The sequence below is a fragment of the Mustela lutreola genome, chromosome 12, assembly GCF_030435805.1.
Source record: "Mustela lutreola isolate mMusLut2 chromosome 12, mMusLut2.pri, whole genome shotgun sequence".
Taxonomy (NCBI): Eukaryota; Metazoa; Chordata; class Mammalia; order Carnivora; family Mustelidae; genus Mustela; species Mustela lutreola.
The window spans coordinates 21,284,431-21,305,201 of record NC_081301.1 but is presented as its reverse complement, the minus strand read 5'-3'; the positions used below and the strand labels follow the sequence as shown (position 1 = coordinate 21,305,201).

General features: G+C 39.2%; 1 protein-coding gene across 2 annotated transcripts in view; it reads left to right on the top strand.

The window, feature by feature from the left end:
* The first annotated feature begins 16,048 nt into the window (after positions 1–16,048).
* Positions 16,049–20,771, top strand: part of UGCG (UDP-glucose ceramide glucosyltransferase) — a 40,671-nt gene continuing 35,948 nt past the window's right edge. For both annotated transcript variants that reach the window (XM_059141783.1, XM_059141782.1), the window contains exon 1: positions 16,049–16,369. In XM_059141783.1, coding sequence (XP_058997766.1) covers positions 16,272–16,369 — 98 coding nt within the window. In that variant the 5' untranslated portion in view covers positions 16,049–16,271. The remainder of the gene's footprint in view (positions 16,370–20,771) is intronic.

Sequence of the window (20,771 nt, the reverse complement as noted above, 5' to 3'; positions counted from 1 at the left end):
ATGGCCTAAGCTAGGGTGTTCCAAAATGTCACTTGTCTCAATTACGGTCCACATTCAAGAAGGGAGGAATTAGACTCTGTCTCTCAAAGGGAAGGGAAGCAGAGAATCCATGGCCATCTTTAATCTATCACAGATGCCTAATAGGTATCTCACTTGTAACACATCTAAACAAGACTCTTAATTTCCTCTCCAAATCTGTTCCTTATGGTGATCATCATCCCAGTGAATCGGACAACTGTTCACCCAGTTTTCTTAGGCTCTGCATCTTGGAGCCATTCATGACTGTCCTCTTCCTCTCATACTCTATCCTGTTCATTAGCAAATCCTGTTGGCACCACCTTCAAAATACATCCTAAGTCTAACTGCTTGCTCACTTCTCCACTGTTCCTGTTCTCACAGAATCTATTTTTTTTTTAAAAAGATTTTATTTATTTATTTGACAGAGAGAAATCACAAGTAGGCAGAGAGGCAGTCAGAGAGAGAGAGAGAGAGAGAGGAGGAAGCAGGCTTCCCGCTGAGCAGAGAGCCCGATGCGGGACTCGATCCCAGGACCCTGAGATCATGACCTGAGCCGAAGGCAGCGGCTTAACCCACTGAGCCACCCAGGCGCCCTCACAGAATCTATATATATATTTTTTTTTTTTTAAATTTTTATTTATTTATTTATTTGACAGACAGAGATCACAAGTAGGCAGAGAGGCAGGCAGAGAGAGAGGAGGAAGCAGGCTCCCTGCTGAGCAGAGAGCCCGATGCGGGGCTCGATCCCAGGACCCTGGGATCATGACCCGAGCCGAAGGCAGAGGCCTTAACCCACTGAGCCACCCAGGCGCCCCCAGAATCTATATTTTAATGGAGAAGGCAAACCATAAAAAAAAAATATGTACCCTAATACAATCCACATCATCTCTTTCCTGGACTGCTTTAAGAGTCTCCAGCTGGATTATTAGCTTCCACTCTTATTCTGATGGACTCTTCTTCACTAATCAACAGCCAGAGACTAATCAAAACTATGTCACCCATGTGCTCAAAATGTTCCAGTGGCATCAAATCTGAAAGTAAAATCCAAAATCCTTACTATGACTGTCAGAGCTTTATACTCTCTAGACCCTGACCCTTACTGTGACCAATTTCCTACCTTTCTTCCCTTCACTTACTATACTCCACCCCCACTGGCTTATGTGCTCTTCCTCCAAGAAGCCAAAGGTGCTCTTCTGCAAGGCCTTTTCCTTGCGCATTGCACTAAATGGAACTCCCCCTATTTATATATTTACATGGTTTACTCCCTCTCTTTGTTCAGATCTTTACTCAAATGTCAACTCTTCAGAGAAGCTCTCTGGACAGCTGCAGAGATATTTACTCTTTGCCCCCTCTACCAAACTATACTATATATACATTTTTATTGCCTGCATTCTCTATTAGAATACAGGCTCCATGACAAAGGAACTCTGCTCACTGCTATTTCCCCATTACTCAAAACTGTGTCTATTACATAATAGGTACTCAACAAGTATTTGTTAAATGAGTGAATAGATAAAAGTGCTTAGTCTGCTTTGGAGCCAGAAGAGGATTTCAATAAAATTTTGGGAGTAATTTGGCTCAATATGGAGCAGCCACTTTCCCTAATATTAATAACAAGGAGATTCCATTGCAAATCCAAGAAAGGTATAAAATTTGTGATTCTGCCTCTCATTCATTCTCTTCTAGGGATCTAACAATAGTCCTTCTTGGAAGAATTATGAATTGCCAAAATTAACACAACGATTTTCCTTTTATTCCTTCTTCAGAATACCGGATTATTCCCCCCCCCCCTTTTTAAGGTTTTATTTACTTATTTGAGAGAGAGAGAGAGCATGAGAGGGGAGGGGTCAGAGGGAGAAGAAGATTCTCTGCTGAGCAGGAAACAGATATGGAACTCGATCCCAGGACTCCAGGATCATGGCTTGAGCTAAAGGCAGTTGCTTAACCAACTGAGCCACCCAGGAGCCCCAGAATATTGGATTATTTCCTCTTTCCTGCTTATACATTTTATAGTCCTCTGACAGGATTCCAGTTCTACCGATAAATGTATGTATCCTAGGCAAAATTACTTGGTAATATAAACCATGGAATACATCATTAAGGCCCATGTGCAAGATGAGCTGATCAACGTGTTAGGAGGGCATAGACATAAGAAAAGTTTGGGAAACTGACTTTAACATAGGAAGTTATAAATGCTGGTAAAAATTTCCCTTTCCTAAGCAGTCTTAAGATATAACTTAGCTCCCATTTTACCATGTATGCTAAGTGGTTAAATATCACAACCTAAAAATATTAAATTCTATCTTTTGAAACACTAAAAGCATTGTGAACACTAGCAGAAACTGTCAAAATTAGTTTTTTCAGAACTCTGTAAGTTTTACCAAAACCAACAACCATCTGAGGAGACATTATTTAAGAAAGATGGCTGAATCTGAGTAAGAACAGTTTGTTTTATGAATATTCATTTGCCCTATTTGCATACTTTGAGGTGAATGGAAGCAAAACTACAATATCCCAGAACTTATGAGGAATACTAAGGCACTGCAGAGAGAAATTTACAGCTGTAAACATCTATATTAAAAAAGAAGAAAGATCTCAAATCAATAATCTAAACTTCCACCTTAAGAAACTAGAAAGAAAGGGGTGCCTGAGTGGCTCAGTTGGTTGAAAGACTGCCTTCAGCTCAGGTCATGATCCTGGAGTCCAGGGATCCATTCCCTCATTGGGCTCCCTGTTCACCAGGGGGTCTGCTTCTCCCTCTGACCCTTCCCCTCTCATGCTGGCTCTCTCTCATTCTCTCTCTCTCTCTCTCTCAAATAAATGAATAAAATCTTTTAAAAAAAGGAAACTAGAAAAAAAGAAAGAGCAAGCTAAACTCAGTGTAAGCAGAAATAGGAAACTAATCCACATGAATGTGGAAATAAATGAAACAGAGATTTAAAAAATAGAGAAAACCTGCGAAATGAGAAGTGGGTACTTGGAAAAGATAAACAGAACTGACAATATTTATCTAGACTGGCCAAGAGAAAAGAGAGGACTCAATTACTAAAGTCGACTGTGAAAGAGGGGACTTCGCTACTGAGCTTACAGAAGTAAACAAGGATTACCAGGGAGTTATGAATAATGGTTTGTCAACAAAGAAGATAATCTAGATAAAATAGAAAAAATTCCTAGAAAGACATAAATTATTGAAACTGATTCAGGAAGAAATAGAATATCTGAATAGACCTATAACAAGTAAAGACATCAAAATGATAACTTTTTTTAAAAAGACAAAAAACAAAGAAAAACTCAAGCCCAGATGGCTTTGCTAGTGAATTCTACCAAACATTGAAGGAAGAACTAACACAAATCCCTCAAAAACTTTCTAAAAATTAGATAGAGGAGGTAATGCTAACCAGTTGTTCTATGAGGCCAGTATTGTCAATACCAAAACCAAAGATGTTGTAAGAAAATAAAACTACAGACTAATATTCCTTATGAATATAGGCATAAAAATCTTCAACAAAATACTAGCAAACTGAATCCAGCAATATCTAAAGAGGTTTATACAACATGACCAAGTGGGATTTATTCCAGGAACACAAGGTTGGTTTAACATCTGCAAATCAATCAATGTAATACACTGTATTGATAGAATAAAGATCAGAAACGGTATTATCCTTTTAGTAGATGCAGAAAATGTATGTGACAAAATTCAGTACCCTTTTATGACAAAAATATTCAAGTCTGGGAATATAAAGGAACTTCCTCACCCTAATAAAACTCACAGCTAAGAGTGTAACTAGTGGTGAAGGACCGAAAGTTCCCCACTCCGCCCCATAATCAGGAACAAGACAAGGATTTCTGATTTTGCCATTTCTATTCACATTATGTATTATACTAGAGGTTCCAGCTGGGGCACTTAGGCAAGGAAAGGAAATAAATGCACTCAGATTGAAGTGGATGAAGTAAAACTTTTTTTTTTTTTTTCCTAACTAAAACTATTTCTATTGGAAGATCATGATCTCACATATAAAAATCTTAATGAAATGACAAAGAAGCCAGTAGAACAAATAAACAAGTTCAGTAGGGCTTTATGACATAAGATCAATATATAAAAATCAGTTATATTTCTAAATATTAGCAATGAACAATCCACAAATGAAAAGAATTCCACTTACAATAGCATCAATGAGAATAAAATACTTTGGAAATAAATTTCACAAGAAATAAAATACTTGGGAATAAATTTAAGAAAGGAAATGCAAGACTTGTGCACTAAAAAGTAGAAAACATTGTTGAATGAAATTAAAGAAGACCTAACTAAATGGAAAGTTATCCCATATTCACGGATCAGAAGACTTATATTAAGATGGTAGTACTACCCAAATTGATCCAGTGCAACCTCTATTGATATGTCAGCTGTCTTTTTTTGCAGAAATTGACAGGCTGATCCTAAAATTCATAATGAACTCAGGAGCCAAAGCAATTTTGAAAAAGAACAAATCTGGAGAGCTCACATATCCCAATTTCAAAATTACCGCTAATCTATAGAGATGAAGACCACATGGTAATAGCAATAGAATTGAGAGTCTAAAAATAAGTCCATACATTGATGGTCAACTGATTTTCAATGAGCATGCCAAGACCTTTCAAGGGGGAAAATTGTCTTTTAAAGAAATGGCGCCAGGAGCAACTGGACGTCATGTACAAAAGAATGAGATTGGACTTCTATGTCACATCATATAAAAATTAATTTAAAAAATTAAATCAAATTGGATCAAAGACCTAAATACAAGAGCTAGAACTATAAAAGATGAAAGCAGAGGAGGGAGTCTTGTGACCTTGAATTAGGAAATAATGTCATTGATACGATACTAAAGCACAAGTGACAAAATTAAAAGTAGATAAATTGGACCTTAAAATGAAAAACTTTGTGTTTCAAAGGGCACCATCAAAAAAGGAAAAAAGACAACCCACTAAATGGCATAAATGTTTACAAATCATATATCTGATAAGGGATTTGTATCTAGAATATATAAAGAACTCGTACAACCCAATAATAAAAAGATAAAAAACCAATTAAGAATCAACAAGGGAGGGGCAACAAGGCTCAGTGGGTTGAGTCTCTGCCTTTGGCTCGGGTCGTGATCTCGGGGTCCTGGGATCGAGCCCTGCATCGGCCTCTCTGCTCAGCGGGGAGTCTGCTTCCCCCTCTCTCTCTTTGCCTGCCTCTCTGCCTGCTTGTGATCTCTGTCTGTCAAATAAAGAAATAAATAAAATCTTTGAAAAAAAATACTAATTTAATATCTGTCTCTATAGATTTTGCTATTCTGGTTATTTCATTAAAATAGAATTATGCAGTTCATAACTATCGTCTTTCATAGCACGTTTTCAAGGTTTATCCACATTGTAGCATTTATCACTACTTTATTCCTTTTTCTAGCTACATAATATTCCACTATATGGATATACAACATTTTACTTATCCTCTTATTAATTGAGTTGGATTTAGATTGTTTTCCTTTTTTTGGCTATTATGAATAATGGTATAATCTTTGAAAGAGTGAGTTTTATGGTATGTGACTATAACTCAATAAAGGTGTAATAAAAATAATAAAAGTTGAAATAGGTTAAATGGGATTTCATATTTAAGACTTTCTAGAAATTTTCCATTGTTTGAGAAAAACTCTGTAGTGAACATTGTGGTTATCTCTCCAGTTCTATTTTTTCTCCATTCATTACATAACTGCTATGCAGTTTGAGTGTGATTTCCTCTACTACCAGCTTCAGTGGGTCCTGATTTGACCATTTTAGTCTCTTGCCATAGCCTAACCCAGTTAACAAGTGACATCAACGGTTTTTGTTAGGTGGGTTTGAATAACTAACACATTTTCCTTCTTCTTGCAGGGAAAACTTTCTTTTTGAAGGGAAAACTATAAGGTACAGGTAACTGTTAGCTGCCATCTTACAACCATGAGAGAAGTCAGCTGGAAGATAAAACTGACACATTGAGAAGGAAAAAGCCAAGATTATTACAGAAAAAATGGAGCTAGAGCCCTAATGGAGCTTTGGCTAACTCCTGAGTCTTTTATTTTTTAAACACTTTTATTTATTTATTTATTTGACAGATCACAAGTAGGCAGAGAGAGGGGAGAGGGAGAAGCAGGCTCCCTGCTGAGAAGAGAGCCCAATGCAGGGCTCGATCCCAGGACGCTGGGAGGCAGAGTCTTTAACCCACTGAGCCACCCAGGTGCCCCCTCCCGTGTCTTTTAAATTGTGTGTGGCCACATGACTAATTTGCTTAAGGTAGTCTGAGTTTACACCAGTTCTCCTGGCCTGATTGGTAATTGTGCCCACTTTCTTTCTTGAAAGGGTACCGATTTAGACAAATCACTTATATGGTCAAATTCCCTATAACTGGATTTTCAATTACCTATCAATTCAATTCTTAGTTAACCAAGGCCAACTGTTTCTCAGGTTGCATCCATTTAGACTGTTTTTGGCTGACTCCTGGTGTGCTCCCTCAGATTATTCAGTTGTTTAAAATACTGGGAATCACAAAGGAACCACATGAGACATCTTGCTTTCCTCTCATTTTACTCTTTCTTCAGGTCCCAGGACTTCTCCATGAAGTCTTTTTAGACTTTCCTAAACAAAAATAATCATTCCCAATCCCAAACAGTTTCCCTCGTGCCTCTTTATCAACACTTATAAATTTCATATAATGATCTGTTTTCATGTTTATCTTCCATAGTACCCTGCAAACTTCTGGGGGGAAAAATGATTATATCAACTTTAACTTTATATCCAAAGCATGAGAACAAAGTTCTCCTGCAGCATAGTGGGTTTTTTTTTTTTTTTGAAATTTGTTGAGGAGTAAAGGAAAAGGAATAACTGAATAGGAAAGCCATTTATTTACCTTGTTATCTGAACAGTCTTGTTCCTATAATTCTGCTCAGTATTTTCCATTGTACAGTGACTGGCTCTTAATGATGTCTCCCAAACCCAAATGATTACAAAATAATTACAATGGGCTATTGAGATTAGGGATCAGCTTAGTATAAAAAAGGCCCCAATAGTTGTTTCTATTTCCTGGAATTGAACAATGGACTGTTTCATGCTTCTTCACACTTGAGATAACACTTCAAATTTATGCTCACAATAAAATAAAGGTTTAAAAATAATCTCATAGGATTTTTGAACCACAAAATTGCTAGGCTGGATGGAGGGCTCATCTTCACACATTCATTCTTAGTTTGGTGCTATGCAAATGTTGGAATTTTTTTTTTTAAGATTTATTTATTTATTTATTTATTTGGGGGAGCAGGCGGGGGGGGGGGGGGCTGGGTGGAGGGTAGAGCACAAGCAGGGGGGCAAGGCACAGGAAGAGGGAGAAGCAAGTTCCCCACTGAGTAGGGAGCCTGAAGTGGCACTCCATCCCAGGACCATGGGAACATGACCTGGGCCAAAGGCAGATGCTTAACTTACTGAGCCACCCAGGTCTCCCATTGTAATCTTTTTTATTTTTTTTTTTAAACCCAGTCTGAGCTTTAAAAAAAAAAAAAAAAAAAAGTATATATATATATTGTCATTTAAACCCGACTCTGGCAGCTTTGCCTTCTATTAATCCTGATAGCCTGATGCATTTTATTCGGAGTATTTTAAGGTATTATTACACCAACTAATGTGAACACTTATTTGATATCACTGTTTCTTACATGTCAGAAAACCCCCTGTATATCTAAATACCTTCTTAATCTTACTCTTTGCTTGGTATAATATATATTTCAAGGCCTGAAATAAAAGGAATTTATTCATGGAATAAAAGTATCTTTGTTTGTTCTTTACTATTCAATTATATTGTTCCTATTCCATACAATTGTCATTGAGTTGCACTTGTTTCTGATTGACTAAAACAGTTATGTTGGCAAGAAAATGATAGCTATAGGATATTCTTACTTGTGTAAAATGCAAGACTTAGGGAATGTTACATCCTTCTATTACAGATAGACTGATTTGCTAAAAAAAATCCTTATAATTTTATTTTTTATAGGTAAAAACAGTAGAGGGAGAAGTGGAGGAAACAAGTGATCTAGATGAAATTAGAATGAATGAACTCTACTAAGGGATAGTAAAACTTTCATAGAATTTACATGTGGTTGAAACTGTTCTGAATATTTAAAATATGTTAACTTTATGCCTCATAACATATAGCTAGTAAATGGTAGAACTGGGATTCAAACCCAGTCATTTTGACCTTCACAGTGGATGTGTTTAAATCATAGCCTACACTAAATTCTAAAACAAAGCATTCTTTTTTTTTTTTTTTTTTAAGATTTTAAAATTTATTTGACAAAGCAAGAAAGAGACCACAGGTAGCCCCACCCCGATGAGGGGCTCGATGTGGGGCTCCATCCCAGGACACTGGGATCATGACCAGAGCTGAAGGCAGATGCCTAATGACTGAGCCACCAGGCACCCAAGACTATTCTTTTTATTTTTTAAAATTTATTTATTTTTTAATTAATTAATTTATTTGACAGATAGAGAATACAAGTAGGCAGAGCAGTAGGCAGAGGGAGAAGCCGACTCCCCGCTGAGCAGGGAGTCCCATGTGGGGCTCGATCCCAGGACCCTGGGATCATGACCCAAGCAGAAGGCAGTCGCTTAACAGACTGAGCCACCCAGGCGCCCCAAGACTATTCTTTTTAATTCTTCTACTTGTTGTACTCTCTTAGATGAATTGTTCTGAAATGACGGCATATTTTATGAAATTCCTCTTAACTGAAACAAAAAATGTAAAAAGAAAAGAGCAAGGTGTTTAAATGGCCAGTGTATCAGCAGAAGTATATGATCTATTCTTAATATATTTTTCTATATCTCTGATGGTGAAAATGACCCTTACAGAACATTGGTTTCCAAACTAAATAATGCTAAACAAAAATCTCCTTTGCAACCTGAACTGAGGATTGATCATCTACTATATATTGTTTAAAATAACTTAATATTTTCTTGCTTATACAAAGACTATTGGTTTTGAAGTCTGATAGAGGTTGGTCCAAACTCCACCTCCCTCACTTACCAGGTGTTTGTTATGTTCTTGTGTTCAGAAAACATTGGCGTCTCATCCTCAGTTCAATAAATATTAGTGTCTCTTTCAATAAACTACCAAGTTTGTTTACACACACATACACACAGACACACACACACACACAGCTTAGGTGAAGTTTTAAACATTATAAACTTTAATAAATTGAATTGAGTCTATCTAAAAAGAAAGCAATTTTAGGGATACCTGGCTGGCTTAGCCAATGGAGCATGTGATTCTTGATCTCAGGGTCATGGGCGCAAGCCCCAAGTTGGGGTTGGAGATTACTTTAAAAACAAAAATAGCCTGGGGCGCCTGGGTAGCTCAGTCAGTTAAGCAGCTGCCTTTGGCTCAGGTCATGGTTGCAGGGTCCTGGGATCAGAGCCCCACATCGGGCTCCCTGCTCGGTGGAGAGCCTGCTTCTCCCTCTCCCTCTGCTTGCTGCTCTGCCTACTTGTGTTCTCTCTCTCTGTCAGATAAATAAATAAAATCTTTAAAAAAACAAACAAACCGGGCGCCTGGGTGGCTCAGTGGGTTAAGCCGCTGCCTTCGGCTCAGGTCATGATCTCAGGGTCCTGGGATCGAGTCCCGTATCGGGCTCTCTGCTCAGCAGGGAGCCTGCTTCCTCCTCTCTCTGCCTGCCTCTCTGCTTACTTGTAATTTCTCTCTGTCAAATAAATAAATAAAATCTTTAAAAAAAAAAAAAAAACCGAAAGTAGCCTAAAGAAAGTAAATCAATCAATCAAAATTCTTTAAAAGTTAAACCAAATTTAAAGCAATTTTTAAAACATTATGAAAAAGAAATTTGTTGACATTTATATGAGACATATTTGCAAATATCTTAAATTTAGCCTCCTTTAAGAATAAACATTAACTCTGCAACCTAGCACACTAGCACACTATGGATTAAAATAAAATCAGATACAAAATTTGAAAAGAAAAATGAGTATGAGGCATATCTTTTTAATTAGCCGTTTGGATAGAAGTTAGCAAAACACCAGTGAATGAAATGAACTCTAGTGCCCTCTGGGCACTCCCCTAGACCACACCCATACGAACAAACACACTCAACCTGCGGATTGGCAGGATCAGGCTCGGAACTGAGAGTTTGCCCAGAACCTTTGTGCGTTTGAAGGCTATACACAGTATAGTATCTCAGGATTTGTTGCTACCCATTTCGTGGGTGACAAAACCAGCGTAAATTTAGCACCTGAGCCAATAAGTAGATAAGGCATTTTTCTAACTAATTGCAAACATGCTAAGAGGGGAAAAGGGAACAAGAATTAAATTGTTTCTTTTGTTACTAACACCACAAATTTCAAACCAATTGATTCTAACTTTGTTTTTGAAACTTCAGATTTCAAAAACTTCTGGAAGATAACCTTTTTTTGTTTCAATTAATCTTATTTAAAAAAATTTTTAACAAGGCTGAAAATTTACAGTATATCTGTCTTTTTATAATAACACATTAACCATATGGCCCTAGATATTTTAGTTTATAAAACCTTAACAAGAAAAGTTAAGGGAAACAAATCGTGATTTTAAAAATGTGTCTATGGAAGATTCTTTGTAATAATGACAAAGATGGAAAATATGTCCAATGCTGACATAAAAATCATGCTGTTGACTGTCAAGGAGAGCATGGGCATTGGAATAGGTCTTCAGGTTGTGATTAGGCAAATTAATGGGTAGTTACTCTCACTCTGTGATCTAATTGTATAATATGAAGGAGGGGTTACCGTAGTTAATGTATACATGTGTATTTTTTCAACAAAGAATATATTTTTTTAAGATTTTATTCATTTATTTGAGAGAGAGAGAGAGGAGAGAGGTCAACGGGAGAAGCAGACTCCCTGCCGAGCAGGGAGCCTGATGTGGGACTCTATCCCAGGACTCCAGGATCATGACCTGAGCTGAAGGCAATTGCTTAACCAACTGAGCCACCCAGGTGCCCCAAAATATTTTTAAAGTATTGGCAAACATGGGAAAAAGGTGAGCAATTTTTCCAGTGACTTGTCTCAATGTAGATTTTTTACTCATTCATTCAACAATTTTTTTTTAAGATTTTTATTTATTTATTTGACAGACAGAGATCACAAGTAGGCAGAGAGGCAGGCAGAGAGAGAGGAGGAAGCAGGCCTCCCGCTGAGCAGAGAGCCCGACGTGGGGCTCGATCCCAGGACCCTGGGATCATGACCCGAGCCCAAGGCAGAGGCTTTAACCCACTGAGCCACCTAGACACCCCTCATTCAACAAATTTTTGAGGGACTAGAAGGTACAAAGCCCTAGTGTTTGATGACAAACTAGCTTACAACATTTTCAATATATTTTTGAGTGGAGTACTTACTGATTTTTTAGAAGATAGACTTTATTTTCTGGAGTTTTAGGGTTACAACAAAATTGAACAGAAATTACAGACAGTTCTCATATACCCCCTGCCCAAACACATGCACCATCTCCGCCACTATCTACAACTCCACCAGAATGGTGCATTTGTTACAGCTGATGAGCCTCCACTGACACATCATTATCACCCAAAGTCCCCAGTTTATATTAGAATTCACTCCTGGTGTTGTAAATTCTGTGGGTTTTGACAAATGTATAATGCGTGTATCTACCATTACAGTATTGTACAGAATAGTTTCACTGCTTTAAAAATCTTCTGTGATCTGCCTCTTTATCCCTAGCCTCCTCCCTGGACAACCACTGATCTTTTTACTGTCTTCATAGTTTTGCCTTTCCCAAAATGTCATATAATCAGAAAGATTCTTTCACTTAGTCATAAACAGTTAAGCTTTCTTCATGTCTTTCATGGCTTGATAGCTCATTTCTTCTTGGTGCTGCGTGATATTCCATTGGACATACCACAGTTTATCCATTCATCTACCAAAGGATATGGCTCCTGCCGCATTTTGTCCGTTATGACTAAAGCTGTTATAAACATTTGTGTGCAGGTTTTTGTGTGGTTATGTTTTCGACTCATTTGTGTAAACACAAAGGATGTGATTGCTGGATCATAGGGTAAGAGTATGTTTAGTTTTGTAAGTAACTGCCAAACTATCTTCCAAAGTGACTGTGCCACTCATAATTTGAAAAAGAGAGAGAGAGAGAGAGAAATTTCTACTTGGTTTTTATCAACTCCTTTGTAAAACAGGAAAACGGCCATTTTTCACCATAAAATCAATAATGCTCATTATAGGAGATCGACAACATAAAAAGACAGGTAAAAAATATTAACACATTTCATTCTTCAAAGACAAATACTTATAATCGTCTGGTGTAATTTCTTTGTCTTTTTTTTCTGTGCATAGCCTTTCAGTGCCACATTTCACACTTGATTTATCTAGAGTCTCACCAAAGATGGTGTTTTTCTTAGATACAACCCAAACCAGGAATCCTGATTGTTGAAAATGTAACTTAAAAAAAAAATGTAACACCAACTTTTCAACACAGGCTGACGGGATAAAATGTAACTCAGTGTCAACTTGCCAAAGATAAACTGTTTTGTTTCTCTGGAGTAACTTGTGTACCTGTGTTCTCCCAGCCTCCTGTGCTATCTCTTCTGGGACATGGAGCTAGAACCAATACAATTTCATTTCAGTTTCAGTTTCTAATCTGCTAAATATTTTGGTTTGGGTTTGGTTCAAGCCAAAAATGTGTTCTAACTACTTGGTATTGAGCGAGCTATTTTGAATTCTTTTCTTGTTAAGGTTTTATAAACTAAAATATCTAGGGCCATTAAATGACAGATTTGAATTTTGTCTCTGAAAATATTGCTCCTCAAAGTACGTGAATTCTAATATAGGCTAATGCTACTGGTTTGTCCCTGGAGAGAATCAGAAGCCCTGACCTTGGTGAATTAGTTTACTAAAAGAGAGGAGGGCTCTTCAGACGACCAAAAAAAAAAAGTTAACTGCCAAAAAGTAAGACCATTGGACAGGGACTTTGTTAGATTCCTATGCTGCTGAGCTATGTGGAAGAAATGTACACCTTTACAGTATCTGTGGACTGTTAGGATTACATATTCATGCATATTAATTTTAGAATACATAATACTAATATTCTATAGATACTATAGAATGATTTGAACAAGACAGTTTAACTAGGCCTAAGTACAATATAACTGATCTTTAATCTACTGATTATACTCAAGCATACCAGTTGTGTTAAGTCATACGAATATGTGCTTCTTTCGCCTTTCTTGGCCTCATTTTCCATGTTATTCATACTGTATAAAATCTTTTGTTGTAAGTTTCCAAAAGAAACATTTTGGAGAAAAGCAGAATATAACACAATGCTTTAATTGACCAAATTGATACAGTTCACTGAATCTAAGGGGGCATTCATTGTAAGACGCATTGTTATTTACATATGATCAAGAAAAAAACATCCACCAGTTAGTGTTACTATGAGATACACTTCCTTTTCAGAAATGTTAAAATAGGGGCACCTGGGTGGCTCAGTGGGTTAACCCTCTGCCTTAGACTCAGGTCATGGTCTCAGGGTCCTCAGCCCCGCATCGGGTTCTCTGCTGAGTGGGGAGCCTGCTTTCCCCCCTCTCTCAACCTGCCTCTCTGTCTGTGATCTCTGTCAAATAAATAAAATCTTAAAAAAAAAAAAAAAGAAAAAAATGTTACAATGTGTTAAATTGGGTTTTCTCTTTCTTTTTTCAAAAATTATTTATTTCTTTGAGAGAGAGTGAATGAGCGTGGGGGATGGGGTAATGGACAGAGGGAGAAGCCCGATGCTGGGCTTGATCCCAGGACCCTGAGATCATGACCTGAGCCAAAGGCAGACTCTTAACCAACTGAGCCACCCAGGTGCCCCTAAAGTGGTATTTTTGCCCCCCCCCTTTTTTTTTTTAAAGAAGGGAGAGGGGAGGAAGGGGAGAGAATTTTAGGGAGGTGGTACTCAATCTCACAACCCTGAGATCATGACCTGAGCTGAAACCAAAAGTAGGACATAATCAATTGAGCCATTCAGGTGCCCTATGCTAAAGTATTTTTTAAAGTGAGCCCTAGGGATACGTGGGTTGCCCAGTGGTTAAGCTTCAGATTCAGATTAAGCTTCAGATTTTAGGGTTGTGGGATCAAGGCCCTGCATAGGGGGTAGGAGTCTGCACTCATTGTGGGGTGTGCTTGAGATTCTCTCTTCCCCTTCTATCCCTCCCCCTACACGGGCGCTCGTGCGCGCTCTCTCTCTCTCATAAATAAATAAATAGATAGATAACATCTTTTTCTTTTAAAAGTGAATCTTAGAATTAATGAACTACAATGCTGGTGTTTTGAAAATTTCCATTTGTAGTTAATTTGCTGGTAGTATTCTATCCCGCTACAACTTTAGTTCATCAACCAGTAACTCTGAACAACAGAAGTTTCATTTGTAAACATTGTTCTTTCTTACTGACTTTACCCCAGTAAAACAGAGTCTAGTGAATGCAGTACTGTTTCTCAGTACAGACATTAATTTAAACTCTTCTCTGATTCTAGCTTACTGTTCAACTGTAAATTAAGGTAGTTCATTTAATCAATATCAAACATAATAAATAGCAAGGATAAAGTAACCAACTTCTTTTCAAAATTGAATTCAATTCTGAAATCTCTCAAGGGAGGTCATGGATTATTTAAAGGAAATCACTTGAAATAATAAACACCGTCTAAACATAAAACAATCAAGGAACAATATAAACTCATCCAGGCTAAAGAAACAAACAGAAACATTTAATACGAGATTAAAACATCTCCCTGAACTGATTTAAAATTAAGATAAAGGCTAAATTAATTTACTATCCAAAGCGCCACCGCTTCGTTACATTTTAGAGCAGAGCTGTCCACATGCGTAATTTAAAATTTTCTGGTAACTAGCCACATTTAAGAAGTAAAACAACAAAAGCTGAAATTAGTACTTTTTAATTTAACCCAATGTATCAAAAATATTGTTTCGACATGTCATCAAAACAAAATTTATTCAGGAGGTGGTCTTTGACATCCTGTGCACGGTTCAGACGCACAGGGCGCCTCAATACCTACCGGCCACACTTTAAGGGCTCAATAGCCCCGTAGGGCAACCGTATAGGACAGTAGCCTTAGGGGACTTTGATACTGATTCCTGATATTCCGAGTTGAGAATTTCTCTTACACCACACACTGTCTCCATGGTGCTTACAGATCTGTGAGGAGTAAGATTATTTTGCTCTCGGGTCGGTTGCGATCCACGACAACACAGCATGAAAAGCAGTGAGGGAGGAAGGCAATGGGACAGCCAAGCGCCCAGGAGCGTGGCTTGGAGGAGGGCCGAAGCCTCTCCGAGCAGTGCGGGCCGGAGAAGCGGCAGACACAGCTTTGGAAGCTGGATTTCGAGACAACTGGGGCGGCCGCCTAGAACTCCGTGTCTTTCTGCGGGGCGCCCGGAAACACTGGAGCCCGTCAGAGGGCAAGCGGCCTTCGGGCCGGACACAGGGTCACGTGCCGCCACCGCCGAGGGAGGCCGGCGCGGCGCCGCAGTGCTGGCCGCCCCGGGGCGCCGCCGCCCGACGCCGAGCGGGAGGCGCGGCCGGAGACTGGAGCCCGCGGGGAAAGCAGGCTCGCGTCCGGCAGAAGCCTCCCGGGGGCGCGCTCCCGACAGGGACGGTGACGCAGCGGGCGCGCGGGCGGCCGGGGTGGGCGGGGAGCCGCGGCGCGCACCGCCCCTTAGAGGGACGGGCGCCGCCGTTCCGGTGGGCGGAGGCGGGGCGGGGCGCGCCGGGGAGTCGGAGCGCTGGCCGCCGGTTTCGATTAGTGCGCGGAGCTGCGGCGGCGGAGCAGGGTGCGGAGTTGTGCGGCCCGGGGCCGGACGGCGAGGCGGCTGGGCGTTGGCATCGGGGGCGCAGGCGCGCAGGGTTCGGCCGGCGACCGCGAGGGTGTGGAGAGGCGAGCCTGAGCGCGGGCCGCGGCCGCTCTGACCACGGAGCCCGGCCACCGCAGCGCCCGCAGCCGCGAGCGCGCCCAGGACCGAGCGCGAACGAGTGCGCGCGGGCGGGGCGCGCAGGCCCTGCCCGCCCCTTCCGTCCCCACCCCCCTCCGCCCCTTCCTTTCCCCACCTTCCTCTCCGCTCCTGCGCCCCCGCGCCGGGCGCCCACCCTGTCTTCCTGCGGGAGCGCGGTCCGCGGCGGCGGCCGGAGCGGGCCGGGCCGGGCCGGGGGATGGCGCTGCTGGACCTGGCCTTGGAGGGAATGGCCGTCTTCGGGTTCATCCTCTTCTTGGTGCTGTGGCTGATGCATTTCATGGCCATCATCTACACGTGAGTGAGGGGCTGCTGGAAGAGCCGTTGGCCCGGGGGCCGGGGCCAGGGCCACGGGGTGAGAGGGTGGGAAGGTGGGAAGCATTGCGCTTTGGAGAGGATTGGATTCGGGTGGGGGTGGAGAAAGCTAATGCTCATACGGTTCCCCCCATTCCCTTTCCCCTTAGACCAGCTGGGGCGGGGGTCCTTGAGGGGGAAAAGTGATGAGTGAGGGCAACGTTTTGCTGGCTGCGGGAGACTGCACGGCCAAGGGGGGAAGGAGACTGTGCTCTTTCTACGTGTCGGGCGGAAGGTTGCTTGCTTGGTTTCATTGTGTTGGGAATTCGTTTGATTTTTCATCTGGGCCAAGATGTATAGTATGTTGTTGCTGTTGCTGTTTTTTCGATCTGGACGACATTTCTATTATGATGATGATCGTTGCCACTCTACTGGGGGCTGCACACAGCTACCCGGAGACCTCCCTGTGGATTTTCTTCTTCCTGGAAGAGCGCTATGCTTTTAGATAAGGTGTGGAGCACCTGTCCAGCTTAAAAATGTCCACCAAACCTCCGGGCTGATGTTACAGCCTTGAGTAGTCAGGTCAGCTTGTACATTTCATTGTGGTTTTCTTTCCTTTCGTCCAATTCCTTATTTATAGTGTTGTTTAGATTTGTCCCCTCCTCACTCACACCCCTTTTTCGTTATTCAACAAATAACTCCTTGAGGCCTACTAGATGCCATTCACTGGGGACACAGTGGTGAGGAGGAGAGAATTCTTGGCCTCATAGAGCTTACATTCTAGAAGGGAGAGACAGATAATAAAAATTCGAAGAAGGTTATTTCATATCGTGCAAAAGTCTGTGAATAATATAAAACAGGGTGGTGGGATGAGTAATGACAGAGGGTATGTAGCTGGTTTGACATTTCAGTTTTTTAAATGTTTTTAAAATAAAATCTGTTTTTCTGAAGAAATGGAAGAATCGCATAGAGCACTTTTTTGATGTGGACTCACTGGCATTTTAGCCTGAAAAAGAAAAAAAAAATGACTATACGTAGTAATCTTTATCACCAACTAGAAGAGGGTATGTGTTAGTAGAGGAAATGGAAGGACGTTTAAGAAATTTGTTGCTTTACCCCCCTTTCTTACTACAGAAAAAATATGCTTTTTCTTTTGGAAATTCTGCATTTTGCTAGTATGGAGTGGCATTTCCTGGTATTAGAGAAACATGCTACATTGTAGAAGACATACCAATTTGGATATTGCTGATACTAGTTTTTATAGTTTGTGAGCTGTTGTCGCTGGACACTTTGTGGAGTTCTTTTTTAATGTATGAGTTCTTAAAAATCAATTTTGTTACTTTTTTCCAATCATAAAAATTTTTTAAAAATGCTTAATATGTAAAGAATTTAGACAATACAGAGGGGAATAAAGAAGAAAGTTAAACACACATCAAAACTCCATTACCTTGTTAATCTTTTGTGACTGCTCTTCCGTGTGTGTGTGTGTGTGTGTGTGTGTGTGTATGTGTGTGCGCGCGCACACCTGTAGAGAGAGTGAGAGGGGAGGGAGAGAGAGGAAAGAGGAGTCGACATGATTATTGTTCTGTAGCTTGCTTTTTAAAATTAATCTATTTAGGAAATGCTTTTTGGGAAGCTCTTTTGTACAAGGCACTATTCTAGGTACTTGAAGTAAGGTTGCAGAACAAGACATCCAGGGTTTGCCCAACCTGTTCACATGGAGTTTCCATGTAAAGTGTTATGACCATTTTTTTCCATGTCAATAAATGTATGATCTCTGCATCATTTTAAATAGATGGTGACATTTTTGTTTACGAGGTACTAATATGTATTTGTTGTTATTAGTTGACATTTAGGTTGTCAATTCATAGAGATTACAAACAACACTAGGGTAGATTCATTTGTGTATATTTTGAGAGAGGATGTCCTTAGGTTATGTCCCTGAAAGAGGAATTACTGGGCCAGAAGCCTGTGCATTTTAAACTTTGATACATACTGCCCTGTAGAAAATTGTATCTGTTCATAGTCCTGGTAACAATGTATGATGGTACCCATTTCCCCTTACTAAAATATCAGGCTCTTCGCTGTTTCCTGTCTTTTATTTTCATTCCTTTAATTACTGGTTCCATTGAATGTTTTCCATATATTGACATGCTAGTTACATTTAGTTGTAAATTATATACTCATAATCCTTTGTGCTGCAATCCATTGCCCCATTAGTCTTGATATGAAGATTGTTTTTCTGTGATAGGTTGCAGGTTTTTTCCCCTAGCTTTTCTTTTCTTTTCTTTTCTTTTTTTTTTTTTTTTTTTTTTTTTTGGTCTTTCAACTATGTTCATATATTTAACATGGAGAAAAATATGTGTGCCTGTGTTTTGGGTTTGCAGGGCTTTTAAAAAAATGTTTCTGATTTGTGTAATTTTATATGTATTTCTCCAATTATTATATAGTTAACATGTTTTTCTTTAGTAATCTAAATTTTCTTTGTTTTGTATTGTTTTTACATTTTATCATGTGATGTACTCATTTTACTTCATGGTATGATGAGAGCCAGACCCTTAATTTTAGGTCCACCTAAATATTTAGCACTTGTCCTCGAATCACTTAGTGGATTATTATTTGATTGTTCCATGGTTTTGAAATACTGTTTTTATTATAGACTAAATTCTTCTGTATACTTACATATATGTCTCAAGGCTCCCAGTGCTGTTTCATTGATCTGTTCCTGTACTAGTATCCACTGTTTTAATTAACGAAATTTATAACCTTACTACTGGTGAGGCAAACCTCCCATTCTTTTCCAAACTTTATTGGCTTTTACACATTTTTACATTTTTACTTACACATTTTTACTTAAAGGTGTAGTTTAAATTTTTTTTCAAGACCCTAAGTAATTTTGTTTTTTAAGTGCAATTTTTGAATCGGAATTGTTAAATTTACAGCTCAATTTGGGAAAATTGGACTTCCTTCAACATAGGACTATGGTATATCCCTTCCTCAATTATATATACATAATGATAAAGTCATACTTATTTAATTAAAATGAACGCTAGCGATGTAGCGTGATATTCCAAGTAACCTGTGCTGTTAGACTGAGACAACTCCATAGTTGTTATATTTATTTTGTGCCTAGTGATGCACAGCAGAGTTTTCTTTAAATATTTTTTTGTTTGAGAATAGTGCAAATACCTAGGTTAGTTAAAATACTATAGAGAGGCTTTGTATTTATTTTCCAATACCTCATGTAGTTACCTTTGTGACCGATAGTAACAGGATCCTGAAAATAGAGGAAGAAAATGCAATTAGTTTATAAGAGCTTATGATGAACAGCTAATTAAAGGAATCTTGTGAACACCTTTCTGAAATGGGTAATTCAACATAGAGCAAATAGTCAGCAGCTTAATTTATGTATAAATTAAATCCTGATCTCTCTCCCACCCCCCACCATTTTTGGATAAGTTCCTTTCTTTTGGTACCACCTTCAAAATTACTTAGGTGTTTGGTCTGATTACTTTCTTAATGAAATAAAAATACATCCCAGTTTAATGAGTTATTTTTGGCAGAGGAGTATGGTTTGTGGCCCACCCCGCAAAATGTCTTTAGTGAAATTGCAAACTAGTTAGCTTAACATTTTGATGAGGAAAGCTAAAGAACACTGGCAACAATATTTTGGTTAAAACAGTGTGCTGACATTCTGTATTTTATTGAAAAATAAAATTTCTAAACACATGTTCCTTGTCTCTCAAATCTTTTTTGAAATAAGGTAAAGTGTACATAAAATAAGCAAATATTGAAACTCTCCTACTTTGCACTTGTAACTGGTGGAGATAGAACCTATTTCAAAAACTTGTATTGCACCATTATCTGGTTGTCACGTTAAAGAGATGAATCACGGACCCCTAACTGTTAAAAGCTATTAAGTCATGGAAATATTATAGTAGATGGCTAAGGAAAGCTAAAAACTTTAAAAAATGAATTGATTAATAAAGTTAAATACAGTGTTTAATGGTATCTAGTTAATTTAGATTCAATGTTCTATTGAATTGTGTCCCCTTAGAAAGAGACTTAGCTAAGTATTGGCCTGTGTTAAAAAATGGAGTTCAGGGACACCTGGCTGGCTCAGTTGGTAGAGCATGCAACTCTTGATGTCAGAGTTGAGAATTTGAGCCCTATATTGAGTGTACAGATTACTAAAAAAGAAGAAACTTAAAAAAAAAAAAAGGAGCTCAATATGATTAATGCAATAAATAGTTCTTGCTCAAGTTACTCAGATTTTACAAATGTCTCACAATTCCTGTAAGCCTGCAGTTTAAAAAAATAAAAAATGAGGGGTGCCCCGGTGGCTCAGTTGGTTAAGCCTCTGCCTTTGGTTCAGGTTATGATCCTAGGACTTCTGGGATCAAGC